This window comes from Rhinolophus sinicus, chromosome 14 (genome assembly GCF_057876585.1).
Source record: "Rhinolophus sinicus isolate RSI-liver-muscle chromosome 14, RSI-T2T, whole genome shotgun sequence".
Classification (NCBI taxonomy): domain Eukaryota; kingdom Metazoa; phylum Chordata; class Mammalia; order Chiroptera; family Rhinolophidae; genus Rhinolophus; species Rhinolophus sinicus.
The window spans coordinates 63,648,610-63,670,067 of record NC_142514.1 but is presented as its reverse complement, the minus strand read 5'-3'; the positions used below and the strand labels follow the sequence as shown (position 1 = coordinate 63,670,067).

General features: G+C 39.1%; 1 protein-coding gene across 3 annotated transcripts in view; it reads right to left on the bottom strand.

Annotated features, from left to right (window-relative positions):
• Window positions 1–21,458, bottom strand: part of DNAI3 (dynein axonemal intermediate chain 3) — a 68,188-nt gene that overhangs the window by 34,654 nt on the left and 12,076 nt on the right. For all 3 annotated transcript variants that reach the window (XM_019710209.3, XM_019710212.3, XM_074335072.2), the window contains exons 4-13: window positions 20,611–20,792; window positions 19,448–19,552; window positions 16,836–16,994; window positions 15,587–15,786; window positions 13,932–14,048; window positions 10,312–10,502; window positions 9,383–9,507; window positions 3,578–3,667; window positions 1,928–2,014; window positions 1,008–1,136 (exon numbers count right to left, since the gene is read on the bottom strand). In XM_019710209.3, the coding sequence (XP_019565768.3) occupies window positions 1,008–1,136; window positions 1,928–2,014; window positions 3,578–3,667; window positions 9,383–9,507; window positions 10,312–10,502; window positions 13,932–14,048; window positions 15,587–15,786; window positions 16,836–16,994; window positions 19,448–19,552; window positions 20,611–20,792 (1,385 nt within the window). The remainder of the gene's footprint in view (window positions 1–1,007; window positions 1,137–1,927; window positions 2,015–3,577; window positions 3,668–9,382; window positions 9,508–10,311; window positions 10,503–13,931; window positions 14,049–15,586; window positions 15,787–16,835; window positions 16,995–19,447; window positions 19,553–20,610; window positions 20,793–21,458) is intronic.

Below are 21,458 nucleotides of genomic sequence, written 5' to 3'. Positions count from 1 at the left end.
CGTTATTATTGGAAATGTAGGCTCTCTCTGTTTTGCTCTATTAATTGTGAAGCTGAACACAGGAGCTTTTATGCACTTGTTAAGTAGTTAAGATTAATAGAGAAGAGCTTTAGTGATTTGTTGTAATTTTCCTCTGACTTGTTATTTTTATTTAAATTTTTAATCACCTGAATTAATTTGTGTGTATGGTGTGAGTTAAAATGGAATTCCTTCTCTTGGTTGTAACTTCCGTTATCATATGTTAAACTTTTATAGATAACAGAAACTATGCCTGGGCTATTTATTTCAGTCCATTATAACTTTTTAAAATATTACCGTTTTGTGTAATCTATTTGTATAACTTGAAGGGCTAATCACCTTTTATAACTCTAATTTTCAGATTAATTTTTGATATTCTCACCTGTTAAATCTTCAAAGTACATAGTAGGCAGATCCTTAGTGTCCTTGACTAACCATTTGGGAAGTTTACCAGTTTCCAAATTCACAAACACCAGACTTTGTGGGTCAAGTACAGAACCGCAGAGCCAAACCGTAGTACAATCAGCGGGCTCACTCACTGCACAACTAGTTTTTACCACCAGCCTCAAGGTGCAATTCAGGACTGCCTTGGCAAAATTATTTCTTTATGTCACAGATCTTCAGAGTTGCTTGCTTCGAACAGCTGACGTCGCAAATTTTAAATCCACAAAGGCTAAGGGTGTAAAATATTTATGCTCTATTTTTACATATCAAACTCTCATCTTCTCCACCATTGTATTCTATCAATGTTGACATCATCTAGATTTTTTAGTGCTTTTTAAACCACGGAAATTGAAACATTGGCTTTACTCTCATCCCCAACTCAGATATTGGACTAGTATCAGTGACACAACTGTTTGGTGCCTAGTTCCTGGTTACTGCACAATTTAAAAGTAAATGAATTATTGACTTGAAACATCCTCTGTGAATAAAATCTTCCAAAATGTTATACTCCAGCAGAAGAAAGGTATGAAGCCATTGAGACTTACCTCAAAGGTGTCAGGCAGCCAATGTATATCTGTAATTACTTTTTTATGTCCACTTTCTATTGAGGAGACTGCGCAGTGTCTGATATACATTACTTCTTTATTACTGTCTGGTTCAAGGAGGAACATAGGCTGGAAAAATGGTTTTAGAAAGTTATGTGCAAACTTCAGAGAGTTGGTGAATGAACTCATACTGTACTCATCATTCCAATTAAAATTAATTAAAATTAATAACTTGGAGAAACAGCAGTTTAAGGAAAAACATCAAGGAGTGTGACTGACTCCCTAAAGAATCAATGAGATCCCATTTTTGAAGGAGTTTTTTTATTTGTTTGTTTGTTTGTGTTTTGCTGGCACAGAGGCCACATCTCATTGTTTCTCGGTGAGAGACTTGTTGATGTAAAGGTTGAAGAAATGGGGATGCAGATGTGCGCATGGTAAGTACTGAGCTGGGAGCTGAGGACTTCTTTCCTAAGCCACAGCTTCACGAAATCGTAGTATATAATCAAGTCAGAGAGGATAGTAGCCCCTTCACTGTATACATGAGAAAGTCGAAGCTTGCTGAGATGAGGGGACATGTCCAAACTCACAGGGCTATGATTCAGAGTCTGGGTACAGTGCTCTCTCAGCTGCATCAGTTTACCCAATTCACTTGGCCTCTTCCTTTTATGTAATGACAATAACAACAAAGAAGAACTTAGCATCCTGGGATAGACAGTGACATCTGTTTTGTGGTGTTTTAAATCATGGGCCTACATAAAAGGGATTCAGAACAACGTCCACAGCAGATGTGAAGGATTGGGAAATAACACTGGTTTTTCCTATTGAGGCTTTGTTTAGCTTGGCAACTCTGTTAAGTACTTTTTGATAGACTACTGAATGGAGAAAAAAGTTGCAAGAGAAAAATTTAGAAAAACAACAACCTTGAGTATGGGTTTTTTACTTCTACTGCCACCCGTCTTAATGTTTTCTATGCGATCAGCATGTGCAGTAATATCCCACATGACAATCTGAAAAAGAAATAAATGTGATCACAACATATTTGTAGGATTAAAGATATTTTTGAAAACCTATTTGCATTGGTACGCACTCTGATAAATCAATAAACTTGGGGGATAATCAAATTTAGCCTACGTCTTAGGTAGGTCGACAACTTTTTAAAGCTAATATAAAAAGAATGTGTTTTTATTTTCTATAAAAATATTTTCAGCACTTTGATTTTGGTGTTTGTGTTAATAAATGCTAGTGTTTTTTAAAATCTAAGATAAACATCACACAATACCCTCTGCTTTGGGAAGAGTTCATCCTCTGATGGGGGAATGTGCTATGATTGTGGGGACAGGTACTTTAGACCCAGAAGAAAACAGCCTGTTCTCCAGAATTAAGTACAAACACCCAATTGTCCAAAAAGGCTAAGAAATGATGATTTTGATTTAATTGGGTATTATGGCCAACTCCAAATTTGCATATGACGGTCATTTTTTGAAAAATCAGAATAAAGTAGCATATGCAACACTAATTTAGATTAATTTTCAATGACTAAATTTCATTTCAGTACACAAAAATATTAACAAAATGTCAGGATTACAGAATTATTAGTGCATTTAATTTCTTCATTTGCTTTTGTAAAATATTCTATAACAAAGTTGTATCATCTCTATAATGAGTGAAAAAGGCATTTCAGGATTTGCAGGGCTTAGAGCCTGGTCTCTGGGTCATCATTGTGACCACCAGTTACTGTTGAACAAAACTGAGGGAGAAAATTTGTTTTCTTGGATGTTTTTTAGTTCTGGAAAAATGGGCATGGACGCTGAAGACATTTAAACTTCAACCACGAGGACGTTTTCCTAGCCACACCAAAAGAGATCATACACCCTTGTAATGGTCAAATTCACTGCAACATAGTGAATTTCAACTTTGATCCTAAGATAGATTTAAGGTTTTTGTTTTTGCTTTATTGGAGTAACAGGAAATTGGAGGATACAATCTGAATTTTATATAAATTAGATACCTCAAAAGGGAAAAAAGAAAACCAAACATGGTATCATACTATACACATATAAATTCAAGGACATTATGTATGTTTTCCAGTGGATTTCTGTTTAAATTCTGTATCCTTCCCTAACTCTGAACTTTAGGAAAATTTCAGAGGAGGCCTCTTGACTGAGAGGTATTAATGCTTGTGGGTTTTGTTCTTCCATGAAATCTTATACAATGTGTGGTTCTATCTGAGACACATAAATAGGTCTGACCTGGTTTAGTTCTGGTTATCATGACTGTATTACCCTGTGGATAACTTGAGCTGTGATACCATGTCTAACACTTACTTATTTATTTATTTGCTTACTTATTTATAGTAGGAAGTTTTTTTAAAAAATTGATTTTATTGTATTGTTTTTAAAGTTGCCATACCCCCACCCAACATATCTTTATACCCCAGTTCAGATTGGCACACAATCGGCATGCCTTCCTTCTGCTGAACTGAGTCCTTAACTTCAAAAACCTACCAATCAAAATGTACTACAGAATGTTGTCTAAATTAATAAATACATGAAAAAAATTTCAATACATACCTGTCCATTTATGCAGCCTCCAGCAATGATATTAGGGTTTGTTGGACAGAATTTGAAGCAGAAGATGTCATCTGGGCTCTCCAGCATTAACTAAATTAAACCCCGCAAATTCAAGAGAGTGAGAAAACCTATTAAGATTATGGCTGAAAATAATAATAAGGCAGGTCAAAGTCTAATTTTATAGCTATCTATCAGAAACACGCACAGTGAGTCCATTCCCAGCATTCCACCTCTGAATTAGACACTGCTTTTGTTGAATTTTTGTGGGCATTGACCACGTCCATGAGAGCAGTTACGCCCTTAAGGGGACAAAGTCTCCCCTCCCCCATTCTCCATGGCTCATTGTAGGGGCATCTTACAATTTTTCACAAACAAAATGACTATGAAATCAATGTTTCTGAAAAGTATGGAAAGTAAGATTTGGGAAGCCAGGATATTTGTCTGTTTCGTTCCCTGCGGTATATCTAGCCTGGCACACAATGGGCATGTGAAAATAAAATTTGTTGAATGAGAAAAGGTGGAGGTATTGTCAGTGATAATATTTCAAATTTTAAAATAACACAGAACTCAGAAGGTAAACAAACTCAAATGCTGGGAGTATATGGAGGAAGCCCTGCAAGGAATACACAAGTGTGAAGGAATAGGTATGTTAACCATAGTTAGCACAAGTGCTACTGGGTTACCATCAAGCAAAACACTTGCATGGTTACTGTTCTTTAAACATAACTACCAAAAATGTAGGCCCCAGAGGCCACAGGTTTGCTACCACTGAGCGAAAGATTGCAAACTGGAATTGGGGTGAACTCTCTTGGTTAATTTGGTGCTCTGTGGATCCTAGAGAAACCTTTACTTTTGAAGATAAAATCTTTCAATACTCTCCTATGGTTTTGTTGGCACATTGAAATCATTTGAATTATTTCTTTAAGAAATTATTTGCTTGTCTTTATTAATTAAAACATTTTTTTACACTTTATTTATTTTGACATTTGATATTATTTTATATTAATTTCAGGTGTACAGCATAGTGGTTAGATATTTATATAATTTAAGAAGTGATTCCCCCAGACTAGTCTAGTATCCACTTGGCACCAAGCATAGTTATTACTGTATTATTGACTATATTCTCTATGTTTTATTTTACATTCTTATGACTTTTTTGTAACTATCACTTTGTACTTCTTAATCCCTTCATTGTTTCACCCTACACATGACAACCCCCTTCCCATCTATCACTCTAATAAATCTAGTACCCATTTGACACCATACATAGTTATTACAATATTATTAAATATATTCCTTATGCTATACCCTACATCCCCATGGCTACTATGTAACAACCAATTTGTACTTCTTAATCCTTTCCCTTTTTCACTCACCTCCAACAACCCACCCCCCACCCCCCAATCTGGCAACCATCAAAATTTCTCTGTATGAGTTTTTCTGTTTTGTTTATTTTGTTCTTTAGATTCTACATATAAGCAAAATCACACTGTGTATGTCTTTCTCTGTCTGATATACTCCACTAAGCACAACACCCTCCAGGTCCATCCATGCCGCTGCAGATAGCAAAATCTGCAATGTCTCCCAGTCTTGGCCAGGTGGCTTTAGGTAGTAGGTGTCCTGTGGAGTTCAGTGGCACAGTCTCCCTGGCCACTTGCTCTGGGTGTTCCAGAGTGTCCCTTGTGTGGGCTGTGTGTGTCCTATTATAGTTGAACCTTGATTGTTATTGGCATGTCAGAGGGTGGGATTGACCCTTAGGCAGACTGGCTGTGGGGTTTGGCCACATCCATAGCTTATGCGCTGCTGTGCAGGGGGCTTACCCCACTGAGTGGGACTTACCCCAGTGGACTCTGGTGCCTGTTGAGACCACCCTTTGTGCATGCCGCCTGTGGGGCTAATTGGGTGCTGTTCTGCTGTGGTCTGAAGCCAACCTCCATATATGTTGGTTCTGGGGCCTATCGGGAGGGCCTGCGGTGCAGGCTCAGGTCAGCCACTGGCTGTGATTGGCCGTGGAGTACCTGGTAGGAGCTGCAAAGCAATTCACAGTTGTTCACTGCCTGTCTTAAACCTAGAGGTGTGTGGGAGAGGCCATGCTATGAACCAAGGGCGGCTGCCACTAGTACCAGGTCTGAGATAGCTCTGCAAAAAGCCAGTACACCCCAAGCCCTGCTGCCTCCTGCCAGTTCCCTTAAGTTTCAGCCACAGGTAAGCCTCCTGCGGTATGCAAGTTGGGTGAGGCAGGGTCTCAGGAAGACAGTAGAGTGGGAAGAGTTGTGGTCAACAGGTTAATGTAAATTCTGCTTTGTTGCCAGTGCTGAGCTTGCAGCTACTCAGCAAAAGTATCAGAGCACAGCGAGGCCAGTCACTGCCTGCCAGAAGCCCAGGGACTCCAATAGTTTTCCAAAAAAAAGTGCAATTCGGGCAGGGCTGGCTGCTCTAGGAGAAAGTGCTTTGGTGTTGGGAGAGATGGGTGGTGCGAGGTCCCAGTGAGTCAGCAGAACGGAGCAGCGGAACTCATCAGGCCAATCAGATTCAGATTTGGCCGTGGTGGTGGGCGGGCTCAACACAGCAAAGATGGCGCCTGCCTGCCGGCTGTATGGGGAGAGGACCTCACTCAGGGAAAATGCCGACTCTCCTCTAGTCTTTCCCCTGAAGCCATGCACCTCAGTCTATCCCACCCCGTATATCTCTGTTGCCTCCCAAGTCACCGTCCCTCCACTGAAGCACAAGGTGAGTGCCTGTGAGTCTGTGTGCAGTCCGTTTAAGAGAACATCTGGGTTTCCACAGCCTTTTGTCCCACCTGGATGGTTGGAATTCCTACTGTTTTTCACATCCAGATGTTGCGAGGGCTCCTTTTCCTGGCACCAATACTTTGGGTTGGGGAGCCTGGTGTTGGGGGGTTTGGGTCCCTACTCCTCCCCGGGGGAACCTCCGTGGCCAAGATATGCCTCCTGATTCTCCACTGCCACACGGAGGTTTGGGGACCTTTCAGCATCTCTGTCCCTCTGAACATTCTTCTTTGTATTTTTATTCATAGGACTTCTGTTTGGCTAGACTTCAGATAGTTCTTCAGGTTGATTGTTCTGTAATTTAGTTGTAACTTTAATATGTTTATGGAAGAGAGCAGGCACATTGTTTATCTACTCTACCATCTCTGATCTCTTCTTCAAATAGGTTTTCAATTCCTTGCTCTCTCTCTCTTCTTCTTCTGGTACCCCTATGATGTGAATGTTGGTACGTTTGACATTGTCCCAGAGGCCCCTTATCCTCATTTTTTTTGGATTCTTACTTCTTTTTGCTGTTCTGATTGGGTGTATTCTGCTACCTTATCTTCTAAATTGCTGATTTGACCCTCTGCTTCATCTGATCTACTGTTTATTCCCTCTAGTGTATTCTTCATTTCAGTTATTGTATTCTTTATATTTGAATAGCTCCTTTTAATGTTTTTTATCTCCATTTTTACATTTCCTATCTGTTTGTTGAAGTCCTCCCTGAGATAATTGAGTATCCTTATAACTAGTGTTTGGAACGCTGCATCTTATAGATTGTCTCCATTTGTTGAGTTCTTTTTCTGAAACTTTGTTCTGTTCTTTTATTTGGGACATGTTTGTTTGTCTCCTCATTTTGGCCGCCTCTGTGTTTGTTTGTATGTATTAGGTAGGGCTGCTATGACTTCTGGTCTTAGTAGAGTGGCCTTATGTAGGAGGTCTCTGGTGAGACCAGGTGGTGCAGTCTCCCTGGTCACCTGAGCCGGGGGCTGCAGGTGTGTCCATTGCGTGGGTTGTGTGTGTCCTCCTGTTGTAGTTGAGCCTTGGTCGCTGTTTGCACATCAATGGGAGGGACTGACCCTCGGGCTGACTGATTATGAGGACTGGCTGTGACTGCAGTGGAGGAGCTGTGGTGCCGGGGCTGATCCTATAGAGCAGGGTTGGCTTTAGTGGCACGCTGGTGCTTGCCCAGATTGCACTTTGCGTGTGTTGTCCTTGGAGGTGGCCAGGTAACGTTCTGCCTTGGTCTGAAGCTGGTCACCAAGCATGCCAGCTCTCTGACCTCCTGGGAGGGCACTCACTGCAGGCCAGGTTTAGCCACAGCCTGTGCCCTGTCTGGGGCCACCTGGTATGAGGAGGCACAAAGCAGTCTGCAGGGGGCTGCCACCCACACTGGGCTTGGTGGTGTCTTGAGAGGCCAAGCCTCAAACCAAGGCTGGCTGTCACTAGTGCTGGGCTTAGGGCTGTTCAGCCATAGGTATGGGACACATTAAGGCCAGATGCTGCTTGTCTGGGTTTTGTGAAATGTTGAGAGGTTATAAGAAAGTCCACACACAGCATGAGCTAAGACAGGTTGTTTGTACAGAAAAAACAGTGGAAGGGGCTTACATGTGCCTGAAAGTTTAATGGGGCAAGGTCTCAGGGAATCACTAGGGCATGGCAGACAAAAGGTGATAGCCAGATTGATGGAGACTCAGATATAGTGTCTGCCTGTGTCTGCACACATGAAGGGGGAAGGCTCAACAAAGAAACAATGGCTTCCTCCAGCTCTTCCGTCAGCTGTCACCCTGAAACCAGACAATTCAGTTCTTCCCTGTATGTTTTTGGTGTCTTTTGAGTTGCTGCCCCAGCACTGGAGCTGAGAGCAAGTGACTCCATCAGCAAGTAAGTCCTGGAAGTTCAGGCACACTTCCATGGCATGGAGTGGAGAGTAGTTCTACAGGGAGTGGAGAGTAGAAAATGATAGAAAACCCCAGCAAGAGAATGGCACCATTTTTGTGGTAAGTAGGCTGATAAGAAAGAACTAGAGAGCTGTCATTTTGATCTCTAGGTCCATAATAATTAAAGTATCTAGACTCTATTACAGTAAAACTGCCTTAATTCAGATAAGTTATGGAAGAAGAATAAGGGAAGGCTAGGGTTTATTAGGGAAAGCCTTAATTATATGATATTAATAGTTTATAGAAACAAAATATTATTATACTTAAGTACATTGAAAACACTTCGTCTAACCCTACACAGTTGCCTCCCCCTAAGCAGAACTCTTCTTGAGCAGATATTGGAAATAGAACCCTGTGGGGCAAACTCAGCCTTCAGCCTTGTTTTATTTGGATTGCTGTGTGTTTTAGTTTGGTTGAGTGGGTGTTTTGTGTGTTTTGGTTTGGCTTTAGAATAGCTATTTAAAAAATTGGAGATTTCACACAAAATTCCTAATGGCTGGAATCTCTTAAAAGTGGGACCACCTGGCAACAAGAGAGCTGGCAAATAGCTCTCTCTACAGATGGGCATTCTCTAGGGTCACCGTCCCCACTGCTCCCCATTGCTCTCCCACACAACCATCTTTACTCATTACCATCACATACTGGTGACTTTGGAATTGAGGAAATTCATGTGAAACTAAAATCTATCTGCATTTGAACAATTACTATTTAAATAAAGCCCATAAAAGAGTTTGCTCTTTAAAATCAGTTAAATGTTTATCTTACAATGACTTTTTAAAAACAACATGTTGAGGAGCATTTGAGATCTTGCTCCCTGACATAGATGGTCAGTTTGGCTCAAATAAGCTCTTACAAAAGTTCAAAAGTAAATAAATAAATACCATGTTGATTTGTTCAATAAACCTTTTCAATAAACTAACTGTAAACTTTAGTTTCACTCAAATTGAATGGGGGCAAATTCCAAATTGAAGAAAGCATGACTTTATAAGGGTTTACAACATTGATTATAAAGCACTTCTCAGTGGAAACTGCTAAAGAGACACATAAAAGTAGTGTTTGAAATGTTTTAGACTATGCAGATGACTCTCCTTCATTACCTGAGGATGTATGGGATCAGAGAAACTCCAGAAAAGAATCAGTGACGGTTGCAGCAATAATTTACTAGAAAAGTAGACTCTGTCTTCAAAGGAGAGTCGCACAGCCACTGACACAGCTATTAGCCCTGATGGAGACACAATTGGAAACGAAGATGTGCAGCAACTGTACATGGAAACGTGTTTCTAGGTTTCGCTTTTCTACATAGTCACTGTTCATTTCCCTTAGGATGAAACTTGAGTAAAAATATTCTACAGGAGACCAAGAGTTTTCTTAGAGCTCCGCTGTTTAATATGGTTTGCCAGTGGCCACATGTCACTTAGTTAGCACTTGAAATGTCCCTATCCAAATTGAGATGTACTGTTAGTATAAAATCAACATTGGACTTTGAAGATTTTATAAGAAAAAAAATGCTTGTTTGTTTGTTTGTTTGGTGAGGAAAGGGCCAATGGAGGGGAAGGAAGAAGAAAGAGGGCAAGGGCCTCTCTCTCTCTCTCTCTCTGAAGTCTCACCTTCACACATTCCTACCTCCCTTGGCTGCTCAGTCCTTTAAGGAGGTGTGTTTCCTATTTTGTCCAGTAACCAGAGAGGCAGAGTGGCAGGGAGAATAAAGCTAACCTTGGGCGTCCAACAGTCCTGAGTCACATCCAGATTTGGCATTGCACCAGCTGGATGACTTGAGCCAGTCAGCCACTGCCCTGAGTGGAGCTATGGTCCTCTCCTCATAAAGCAGAGGTCATAGTGGGTGTCGCACAGTGTTGCTTGTAGGATACATGACAGAGAGAAGGTGTGGAAAGTGTTTGGCAGGTGCCGGGCACTCGGCAAATGGAAGATGTCTTATTGAAACTGAGCTAATTTGCAATTTTACACATAAAAGCAGCAGGCAATTTCAATGGCATCAAAAAGGGACCCGTAGTCTCTGCCACCTCACCATAGATATCCGGATGCCATGAGACACAGGTGATCATTGTCTCCATGTGGTTATGAAGGTCAGTAAAGGACTGGAACTCCTTCAAGTGCGTATCAGTCTTGTCCCCGAAGGTGCCTTCTTCTTCGGCCAGGCATTTCCAGTCATCAGTAAATGTGTTCATGATTTCATTTTGTTGCAGGGCTATTTCAACACTATTTTGTTAAAAAAAAAAAAAAAAAAAAAAAAAAAAAGCAATGAAGACGTTAGATTTTAGTATTCAATGATATATCTTCCAGCAGCTCTCCCCTACTTCATTTATACTGAAAGAAAAAAAAATTCTCAATTATATTTAGTAACTAAAGATTAACCCCATATGAAAATAAATGACTTAAGAGAAAAAGACAATTCATGGCAGTGTGCTTCTCAGAACTTCTAAGAACGTGCTGTTCAGCTCCCAGGATGTGGTTCGCTGACAGCCTCTAGCACCTTCACCATCTGCTTTGGTTTCCAGGCCAAGGCTTGTTGTCCCCAGGCCAATGAGCACAGCAGCTGTGGGGACACCAGGTCCTGGCCATTTCTGCCTCCTGCAGGACTCCTCCAACAGGCCATCTTCACTCTGCAGCTCCTGTTGGGTTGGCTGAGACTGTCTGAAGCGCTCCCTGCCCAATCCTGCTTCCCTTTCCTTTATTTTTCACAGTGTGACCCACAGCAGACCTGTCCTTTGAACTTGGTCTCATTGGCTTCCTGAAAACCCCAAACTGACAGAAAAGGCCATTTGCTTAGCCATATTCAGTACCAAATGCTCACATGTATGAATTATTATACTAATATATAATTAGGATTGTGTGTGTGTGTGTGTTTGTCTGTGTGTGTTTATATATAATTTAGAACAACACATAAGAGATTCTTAAGGGGAGAATTGGAGTTTAGAAGTGTGTGTGTGTGTGTGTGTGTGTGTGTGTGGTGGTGGTGGTGGTGGTGGTGGTGTTTTAGTTGTCACAATGCCTGGGAGAGCAAATGTATTTAATTTCATTACTAAACCTCCCACAGTGCATGAGCTAGTCCCTAAAATGAAGAATTATCCTGATAAAAATGCCAATATGGCTTCTTAAAAAAACAATCTGAGTGCTAGGCTCATCTCTTAATAGTCTAGGGATCCTGGCTTGCCAGGCTCCTGTCTTAAAAGTTAGTATAAGTTACTAGAATGTTTATTGTCCCTTTACATGCTTAGGTTTGAAAGCTCAGCTCACTCGCAAAGCCTCTAGGAACTTTCCCACAATTAGAATGCCACCAAGGGTTTTACCCTAATGACTGAAAGTCCAAATAGCTTGGTGTTTTAATAGGTGTGGTAAGTGGAAAGAGTGGTATCTCAATTACGAACTTCCTAAATAAGAAAAATGGTTTATTTAGACAAAGTAAACACTACATATGATAACAGATACTCCTAAAACGTAATTAAACAAGGGTACCATTTAATACCTCTGTCATTAAGCATTAACACTACCATTCACTGCTTAATGAAATACTCCTTTGGTTAAATCCTTCGTGTACTTCACTTTTCAAATCAGAAGCATTTCTAGGACCAGCAGCATCAGCATGACCCGAAACTGTTAGAAACACAGTCACAGGCTCCACCTCAAACCTACTAAGTCAGAACCTGCTTTTAACAAGACACCCAGTTGGTTCATATGCACATTAAAATCTGAAGGTAGGGTAGAGTCATACCCTGGAGCTCCAAGGTTTAAAAACCCCGTTTCAAGTAGAAATATTTGTTGGCATTTTCAAGATCTTATTTCTTTCTGCTTCAGCCTGAATGAGAAAGGAATTCCTGAGAGAGAAGTTAAAAGCAGGGCCTTTGCTCTGGTTTCCTGATTCTTCCGTCTCAGGGGGAAAGGGGGAAGTAATTCACTAGGGAGACATGAAGACAGCACCTTTTCTCTGATTTCCCGTTTCTTGATTTCCCTGCACTCTAGGACTTGGTTCCTGACAGTGATGCATTGGAGGCTGGCAACTCCGTTGTCTGTGTTAAAGCCTATGAGTATCATTGTTTTATTGTTTGTTTGTTTTTTTAATCCCCAAATGAAAGTTTCTTAGTTGCTTTGAGAATTCCCTGGAAGTTTCTATCTCTCCTCTCACATGAGTTCCTTCTTTTGCAAATCATGCTTCCCTTAGGTTCGTCCTGGATAAATGTCTATGAGAAAGAAAGAAGTCATTTCTGAAAGGGCTCTCCTCCAGAACAAAACTAGGCTTATATTAATTTTTTTTAAAATTAAATAAGCCTTAAACAGTTTTAGAATGTGGAGGGTGGCTGTTATATGAACATGGGTTTCTTATATATTCTTGGGCAGTGCTATTATAATTCCTGTGCCAGTTTCTCTCTTTCTCATAGTCCTGGCTTCTCCTTCCCACATCTCAGGGAAGGCATTACATTCCCCTCTTTATAAGCATGTCACTTGAAAGGGAAGAATAAAAGGCCAGGACTACAGATAATACACAATATGGATAATTGAAAATTGGTTATAGATCATTTATTCCCTCAAAATGGGTTGTAGAGAGACAGACTTTTCATTTTTAATGTTCTTATGAGGAAAACATTATATAACTACTTAATTTTGATATGGGGAAAAAGAAACCTTAGGTTTTCTTGTTTCTTTTTCTTTACCCATATAGAAAAAACAAACAAACTATAAATAGCATGCTTCCCATGAGTGGCATGTAATTAATATACTCTCTAAATCATTGATGAATTTTTGAACCAGATTCTCCCTTGGCATAGATAATTTTCAGGACAGAGAAGTAATCCAGTCTGAAAGAACTAATGATGTTTTCTTCAAAATAAAAAAGCATACCTTGGGCTATCTATGAACTCGACCACCAAATTTTTAACTTTGGAAATAAATGGAAACCAACCTATTGGGTACAATTGACAGACCAGTCCATCATTGGTTCCACCTCTCTGAGCCGTGGCTGCTATCAGCTTGGTGAGCACTTGTCAAACTCTTTCTCTGGTTTAGAAGTCCCACGGCTCTGCCCACCGTCTTAGTACCACTGTAAGGGTTTTGAAGACACCTCTCTTTTAGAGCCAATAAGAGTGACAGCCACACAGGAATTAAGGATAAAGACGACATATCCAAGAAGTATAACTGAATCGAATAGATTCTTCTTCTTTTTTTTTAAATTTAGGTTCTTATTGACAAAGATATTTTTGTAAATTCCCATCATCATAAAATAATCATCCTTAACATCCATAGCACCCTCATCTTCATAATCTTATAAAAGTCAATGCAGCTCAAAAGCGGAGTGAGGAGTGGAGAAAAAGACTCTAATAAAAGAAGCTGTGGTAAATAAATGTTAATTTGCTGTTATGAAAGCATCTTCACATTCTCAGCTGTACACATCTTCCAGGTTTACACACTGTTTGGTGTGGCCCTAGCTTTCGAGGTCTAGGATGTTGCTTGGCAACAGAAGAGAAAGAAAGAGTGAGAATCTGTAGAGAATGTCATACGCTCATGCATATGTGATAATGGTCCTCATACGTTCTATCTAGATACCATGTATTAAGCTGTTTTGTAAGACCTATTATTGTAACTACACATACACATTTTATGCTTTATTTTAAAAATTTAATACACAATTTTTACCTTATGGATGCGTTGTTAAGAAAATCGGTAAAAGGCTTTGATTGTCCAAGTGTTTCTTTTTCCTTTTCTAAAAATTCTCTTGGGTAATATTGCATGGCAGCATTTTTGGGATATGTCCTAATATATTACAAGAAAATTGAACATAAAAAATTAGATCAAAGAAAAGTGAATATAGGTCATGTCAGGTCAAAGATTTATCTCTGTGACAGTGTTAGGATATTATTTTATATTTAAATTCTATGTATTGATTTTTCCTTTATCCTAGATAATTGATCTTAACTGCCATTCAAAGTATCTGTGTATTTCTCTCAAACATAATCAATGAGCTCTTATTTTTAAAAAATTTTATTTAGCTATTATTTTAAACTCGCAGAAAAATTATAAGAAGTCTTCTCAACTCCAGGCTTTTCCCCCTGTGCTCTCCAATACACTGCCTGGCTCATCTTTTAATACCGTACCATTCTGCCTCTCTTGCTTCAGGACTTGCCAAGTTCCCTCCTGTCTGCCACAGAGAAACCCCTTCTCTGTCTCCCTCTGCTACTTCCTCCATTGTACCCAGGCTGGTCTCCTCATGGCCCCATGCAAACTCTGTTGTTCCCCTGTCCCTGAGTGGTTCAGGTTGTTTTTAAAATTTGGGCTGTTTTTCCTTTCTCTATGTCTCCAAATCATATTCAACATTCATGGCTTATCTTCTACAAATCTAAAATGATTTCGAAATAAAAAGTTTTTTTAAATACTAAAAAAATGCATAGCTTATCTAAATATGTCTTCAAAATTATACAATATTTGAAGCCTAGCACAAGTCCCCAAAGCATTCCCTCGGCAATCCATTTCACGTCAATTCATTCACAGGACTAATTTTAATCAAGAGCTTGATGTGTGAAATGATACGGTTTGTAGCCTCCAAGTGCTCTGGCAGACTGCCAGGTGTGCTGATGAGTACAATATGGGTCTTCAGTGTTATGATAAAGACACCTCTAAGCTCTAGTGGGTTCCTAGAAGAGGGAGTGATCAATTCTACCTAGTGTTTCCAGGAAATCACAGAGGAGGGGCCACTGAACTTAAAGGGTGAAGAGGAGTTCCCCAGTTGGACAAGGCAGTGAAGCGTATTTTATTCAGAGGAACAGCATCGGCAAAAGCAGGAAGATATGGAAGGGTGGGTATTCTAGGAGATGGAAGCAGCTCATAAGGTTAGAACACAGAGGACTTGTTTGGGAACGGGGCCATGAGGCTGGAGGAAGGAGGACCTTATATGTCATCCCAAGGGTTCTGGAGCCAATGACGACATTTAGGCAATGACCAAACAGTCTGATTTAATATGTAAGAATGATGACTTAGGCAGTAGAACAGAGCAGTTAGGAGGCAATGGTAATATTCCCGGTGAAAGCAGTACTGTAATTATTAACAGCATCCACCATTTTCCCGCTTCACAGTCTTTGTGGTTTTATATACTTGTATCTCATTTTCCTGTTAAAATTTTAAAAGGCATTGTTGAATGTAATAAGATCTTCCTGAACTGAATTACTCTGTGGAGATCTATATCATCCTTGTCAATCCATTTCTATTTATTATAAAGCTCTCTCAAAATAATCACAGACATTGCTAGATTTTGCTGTAATCGCCTTTGAAAATACATAAAGCTGTCGCACACTTACCATCTTGTCTGAGTACTTGTGTCTTTGATGAGGGGAACTGCTTGCATACCAACGTCTTTCTCAAGTTGCTTAAGGGTAAAATTTTTATCTGGATAGGCTGTACATTCAATATAGGCATCTTTTACGCTGGAAGCATTGTGGTCACTGAACTGAATTGGGGCACCAAATGCACTGCGTTTTCGAGAAATCATGTATGTGATCTGCAGGACAGGGAAGCAGTAAAGGGAGCATAATCAAGTCCCTGGAGAGAAATGGGGGTGTGGTAGAGAATGCGGGTGCTCTGCCCAGATCCTGTCAGGTCTCTGTACATTTTCTGGGCACCCCTCCAGCTCCATGTGCTTTTTGTTCCCACGGCCACCGCTGCTGCTTTGCTGTGCAGCACGGCTCCAGAGCTACCAGGACCACTTTGTTCTCAGGTATAAACAACAGGAGGTGACTGGCTGTTTACATGCCAACCCATGATGGACTGGCAGGAGACATAAGAAAGCCTATCTCCTTTGCTTCTGTTTGGGACGACTCTGAGGTATCATTTACACTCCAGAGTTCCCCGAGGGGGTCAGGCTGAAGCCTTCCCTCGGCCAAAGTTTTGCCTGAGGTTCTGCCCTTGCAGGGCTTCTGCCACATTCCTGTCCTGATGCCTTTCCAACTCGGGCATGGGGCACTTTGAAAGTAAATCACTCACATTCAAATCCTCCTCTTAGGCTATGGCACTGTGTCAGTTTCCTAAGGAGGCTGTAACCAAGTACCACAGACAGGGGCACTTAAAACAACAGGAATTTATTCTCTCATAGCTGTGGAGGCTAGAAGTCCAAGGTCAGGGTGTCAGGGATTCCTTTTTTTCTGAGGGCTCTAAGGGAGGATCTGTTCCTTGCCTTTCTCCAGGCTTCTGGTGATGCCAGCAATTCTTGACGTTCCTTGGCTTGTAGGTACAGCACTCCATTCTCTGCCTCCTTCCGCTCTCCCTGTGTCTCTATGTCTTCACCTGGTCCTCTTTTTATAAGAACCCCAGTCATATTGGAATAGCACCCTCCCATTTCCTAATAGGGTCTCATTCTCAGGTACTGGGGGTTAGGACTTCATATGTTTTTGGGGGAAAACAATCCAACCAATAGTACACACCAAAGACAATGACCATTCTTCTATCAAAAGAAGAACCACGTGCCCATAGCAAACCTTACAGATCCTTCAGGAATAAGTGCTGTTCAGCTGTAGGGAGGTAATGAATGGAGATGATATTCAAGCCTCTGACCTGCTTTGTAGATTCCTTAACTGATTCTTCCTCAATTTCTTTTTCACTGCCCAAAGAAACCCATGGTTTAGAGATAGGTGGTTTATAAATAAGGATGTCTTCAGGAACACGCTCTTTAGGTTCTTTCTGTTCTTCTTGCTCTTCTGATACTGCTGGGGGCTAGAGTAAAATAGCATTCTAAAATATATGACCAATTTTAGGTTATAGAGACATGTGTATATTTTGCAATAAGCTTCACATTTATATTAATTCGTTAAGCACTTCCTTGTTATTTTTCTTCTTTGTTGGTTCATGCTTTTTGACTGGGAAGGAAACTAAGCAAAAAAAGGAAGAATAAAAAACAGAAAAGAAATATATCAAGGATGTAGAGAGAAGATGAAAAAAGATAGGAGAGTAGAAAAGGAAAAGATATGTGATAAGAAAAAAAAGCATGTACTGCACAATATGGAAACTAAAACAATGTTAAATATAAACCTAGTTTTCTCTGATTTAATGAAATTTCTTTGATAAGAGGATTATAAGTATTCATAAACATGGTATCCATTAAATAATGAGTTAATGTTTTTAAATCAAGATGTCCACAAGGAGATACTAGAGAGACACATATCAATATCTCTCTATATATCCATTTATCTATCTACCGAATAAGTATCAATAGGTGAATGAACTGATATATTGTGTTACAATCATAAAATAAAACACCATAAAGCAGTTGCAATGAAAAAACTTGATCTACGTATATATGATATCTGAATGTATCAAAATGAATAATCTTAGGATTTTATAATTCAGTGAAAAAAAAGTTGCAGAATGATTTACATAATTTTATGTGACTTTAAAATAAAATAATAAATCACATTATTTGTGGAGCATACATATACGGTAAAAATATAAAATCATGGACAGGAAGGATGTATAACGACTTTTGAATAATGGTTCCTTATAGAAAGAAGTGAGGAAAATGGAATTAGGGAGTATACAAAAGGGAGTGGAACATTATCTATTATATTTAATTTCCTTTTTTTGTTTGATTCTTTTTATTTTATTTTTTATTGTTCAAGTATATTTAACATATTTAAAAAATTGAAGTAAATATGGTAAGATATTAATATTTGTTAATTCTGGGTGGTGATTGTGTGGATATTATTCTCTTCTCTGTCTACACATTTGTAATTCTCTTTCTACACATTTGAAAATATCTAACTATACAGTCATGAGCTGCATAATGACATTTTGGTCAATGACAATGGTTCCATAAGATTATAATGGAGCTGAAAAATTCCTGTCACCTAGTGACACGATAGCCATGGTAACATCCTAATACAACGTATTTCTCAAATGGTGGTGGTAGTGCTGGTGTAAACAAACCTACTGGGCTGCCAGACATATAAAAGTATAGCACATACAATTACGTACTTTACGTAATACTTGATAATGCTAATAAACAACTATTATGTTACTGGTTTATGTATTTACTATGCTATACTTTTTATCATTGTTTTTGAGTGTACTCTTTCTACTTATTTTAAAGAAAAGTTTGCTGTAAAACAGTATGTCGTGTTACACCAGCAGCAGCCTCAGACATCTCGTTTACCACATCTCTTGATTGTGTCATTTTCTCTTGTGCTTCGTTTAATCTCGTATTGCTTTGTACAGTGACAAGTTGTACAGGCTTGTAGCCTAGGAGCAATAGGGTGTACCATCTATTGTTGTGTACAGGCACTTTGTGATGTTCACACAACGAGGAAATCATCTAATGATGCATGTCTCAGAACCTGTCCTGCGGTTAAGCGGCGCAAGACGGTAATAAAAAAATTGAAAACACAACCATAAACATGAAGTTGAAAATGTTAAGGCTAAGTAAAAGGTTACTTTTAACTTCAAAAGTGTTAGATATTTTAAAATTCAATGTTTTCCTTTATTTTTCTTGTTTATTGGATAACCACTCCCTCAGTCTGACCAAGCCTGCCTCTGAGGGTGCGAGATCAGAAGGCAAGTCTCAGAAATCTGTTACCTTTCATGATCACATTGAAAAAAACACCCTAAAGGTGAACTGATTTTTTCCCTTGGAAACCACCCTTCTTTTATTTTCTGCTGCCCTCCCCATCAATTGCCCACTGACTAGGTCATCCTTTAAAATTTGTGCTTTTAAACAACATAGCAAACATTTATGGAGGACCTGGCTTTGTGTCAGGCACTATACAAAGGGCTTTACCTTGTATTAGTCCATGTAATTTTCACAACAACCCTGGAAATGGATACTATTGGTGCCACCATTTTGCACATGACCAACTCAGTAACTTACTCCAAGTCATGGGGATGGCAAGAAGAGAACAAGGGATATGGGCCAAGGAGTCACTGAGAGCAGTGGTACCCTAGATTCACTGTGTCTGCTCTCATTGGGTCAACAAAGGGCTATTTAGTACAGTAGCTGCTACCTTGAGATGTTTGATGTAGTTCCTCTTACATTTACTGCTCTAGGTACCAGAAGAGTATCTAGGCCCCAGGGAACCAGAGCTGAACAAGAATAATTATAACCATGCATAGATCTCCCCCAGAGGTACCACTTCCTTCTGAAGATGAACAAAATGCAAGGGCATGGGTGTGCTTACATTTAAATAGTTTTCCTTTCCCTCTTCTGTTCCAATCAGATAAAAATTAAGTCCATATTTGAAGTCTTTGTCATAAACAAGCAGAAGCTCATCTCCAGGATATTCCTATAGGAATAATAGCAAAAGAAGGTTACAGAACATTTCATTAAAAAACAACAGAATATACATTTTCCTTAAGTGCACATGGAACATTGTCCAGGATAGATCATGTTAGGCCATAAAACAAGTCTTTTTTTTTTTTTTGAAAAAATTTTTTTTATTAAATTTATTGGGGTGACAATTGTTAGTAAAATTACATAGATTTCAGGTGTATAATTCTGTATTACATCATCTATAAATCCCATTGTGTGTTCATCACCCAGAGTCAGTTCTCCTTCCATCACCATATATTTGATCCCCCTTACCTTCATCTCCCACCCCCTACCCCCACCAAAACAAGTCTTAATAAATTTAAGAGGACTGAAATCATATCAAGCATCTTTTCTGACCACAATGGTATGAAACTAGAAATTAATTACATAAAGAAAACTGAAAAATTGACAAATAGGCAGAGATTAAACAACATGCTACTGGGGCGGCGGAGGAGGGGGGAGAGAGAGAGAGTGAAGGATAATGATGTTTAATGGTTACACAGTTTATTGACATTGACACAAAACTGATTAATCAATCATAAAAGATAGCCATAGTGCTAATCTATGGCTATTAACTCCAAATTGCAAAATTATTTTATTAACTTTATAAAGCTCTTAAAACACGATCGGTTCAGAGAAAATTGCCGTGCAATTTTATTTCTAACAGGAAAAAAAGAAGCATTTCTTTTATTTAGCATTGTGCTCTGTCGTGTGTTTGGAGATAAATCTGGACCAAAGTTATGAATTAAACAATTAAAGCAGTATGGGAAAATAAGGGTAGATTCCTAATCTAGTTAAAACTGGGCAAGGATCAGTTTTTCTAGGTGTGGAATAAGACAGTCAGTCCCTGATAAGCATTTGCTTTTCACAGAAGATCAAGGAGGATTCTAACGGAGCTGAGAGCAAGTCCGCATTTGTCCAGTGTCATGGCCAACGTCAGATGTGAACTCAGTAATCTCTCTAACTTTTGTTGTTATGTACCAGGAACCCCTTGAAGCAAGATTAAAAAATAAAAAGGGATGTTATACTGACCTGAATAATTTTTTTGAATGGGTAGAAATCAGATACTGCAGCTCTCTTGTGAAAGTCTGCAAAAATATCTTCTTTTTTGATAAGCTTATAAGGTTGTTCATCTGTGAAGTCTTCATCTACTCGGCAGTTAAATATTTCTTGGGTCTTTGTAGTTAACACTAAAGGATAAATTTCTGGATGACCTGGGAAAGACAAAGTAGAATTTTGATATTTAATGTAACCACTTAAAATATCAGCTATGGGAAATATGAAATTGTTTGCTGCAAATAATTGTCTTGGTTGAAAAATCTTAAAAATACTTTAAAATCATTGGTCTTATTTTAAAGTAGGTTTATCCATTAAAAAAAGTCAAAAAAGATTAAAAAAAATAACAATTACTCATAATACTACCTCTCAAGAGAGCACCTCTATTAATAGTTTGCCCTATTTTCTTCTAGACACTCTGTATATTGTATCTTATATGAAATTCTAAATCCTGACTTTAATGCTTACCATTATGTCACAAGTATTTTACTATGAGCTATATAATCTTTTTAACACAACGTTTTAAATTAATGTAATTAATTCAAACAATTTTTAACAGTTCTGTTGTTGATAAACATTACATTTTTTCCCTCATTTGTTTCAATGATTGTAAGTAACTCTACAAATATAAATTTGTAGAGTGTTGTGTATAATTTTTAAAATCATATTTCAAATTATTTTTAAGGTAGATTTTAAAAGTATAATTATTGATCCAAAAGTATAATCATCTTTTTAGGCTCTATCAAACCTATATTGCTTTCCTAAAGCATCCCCTCCCTCACCTCCTCACCAGCGGCTCTCTCTCACTTAGGTGACCTCACTCC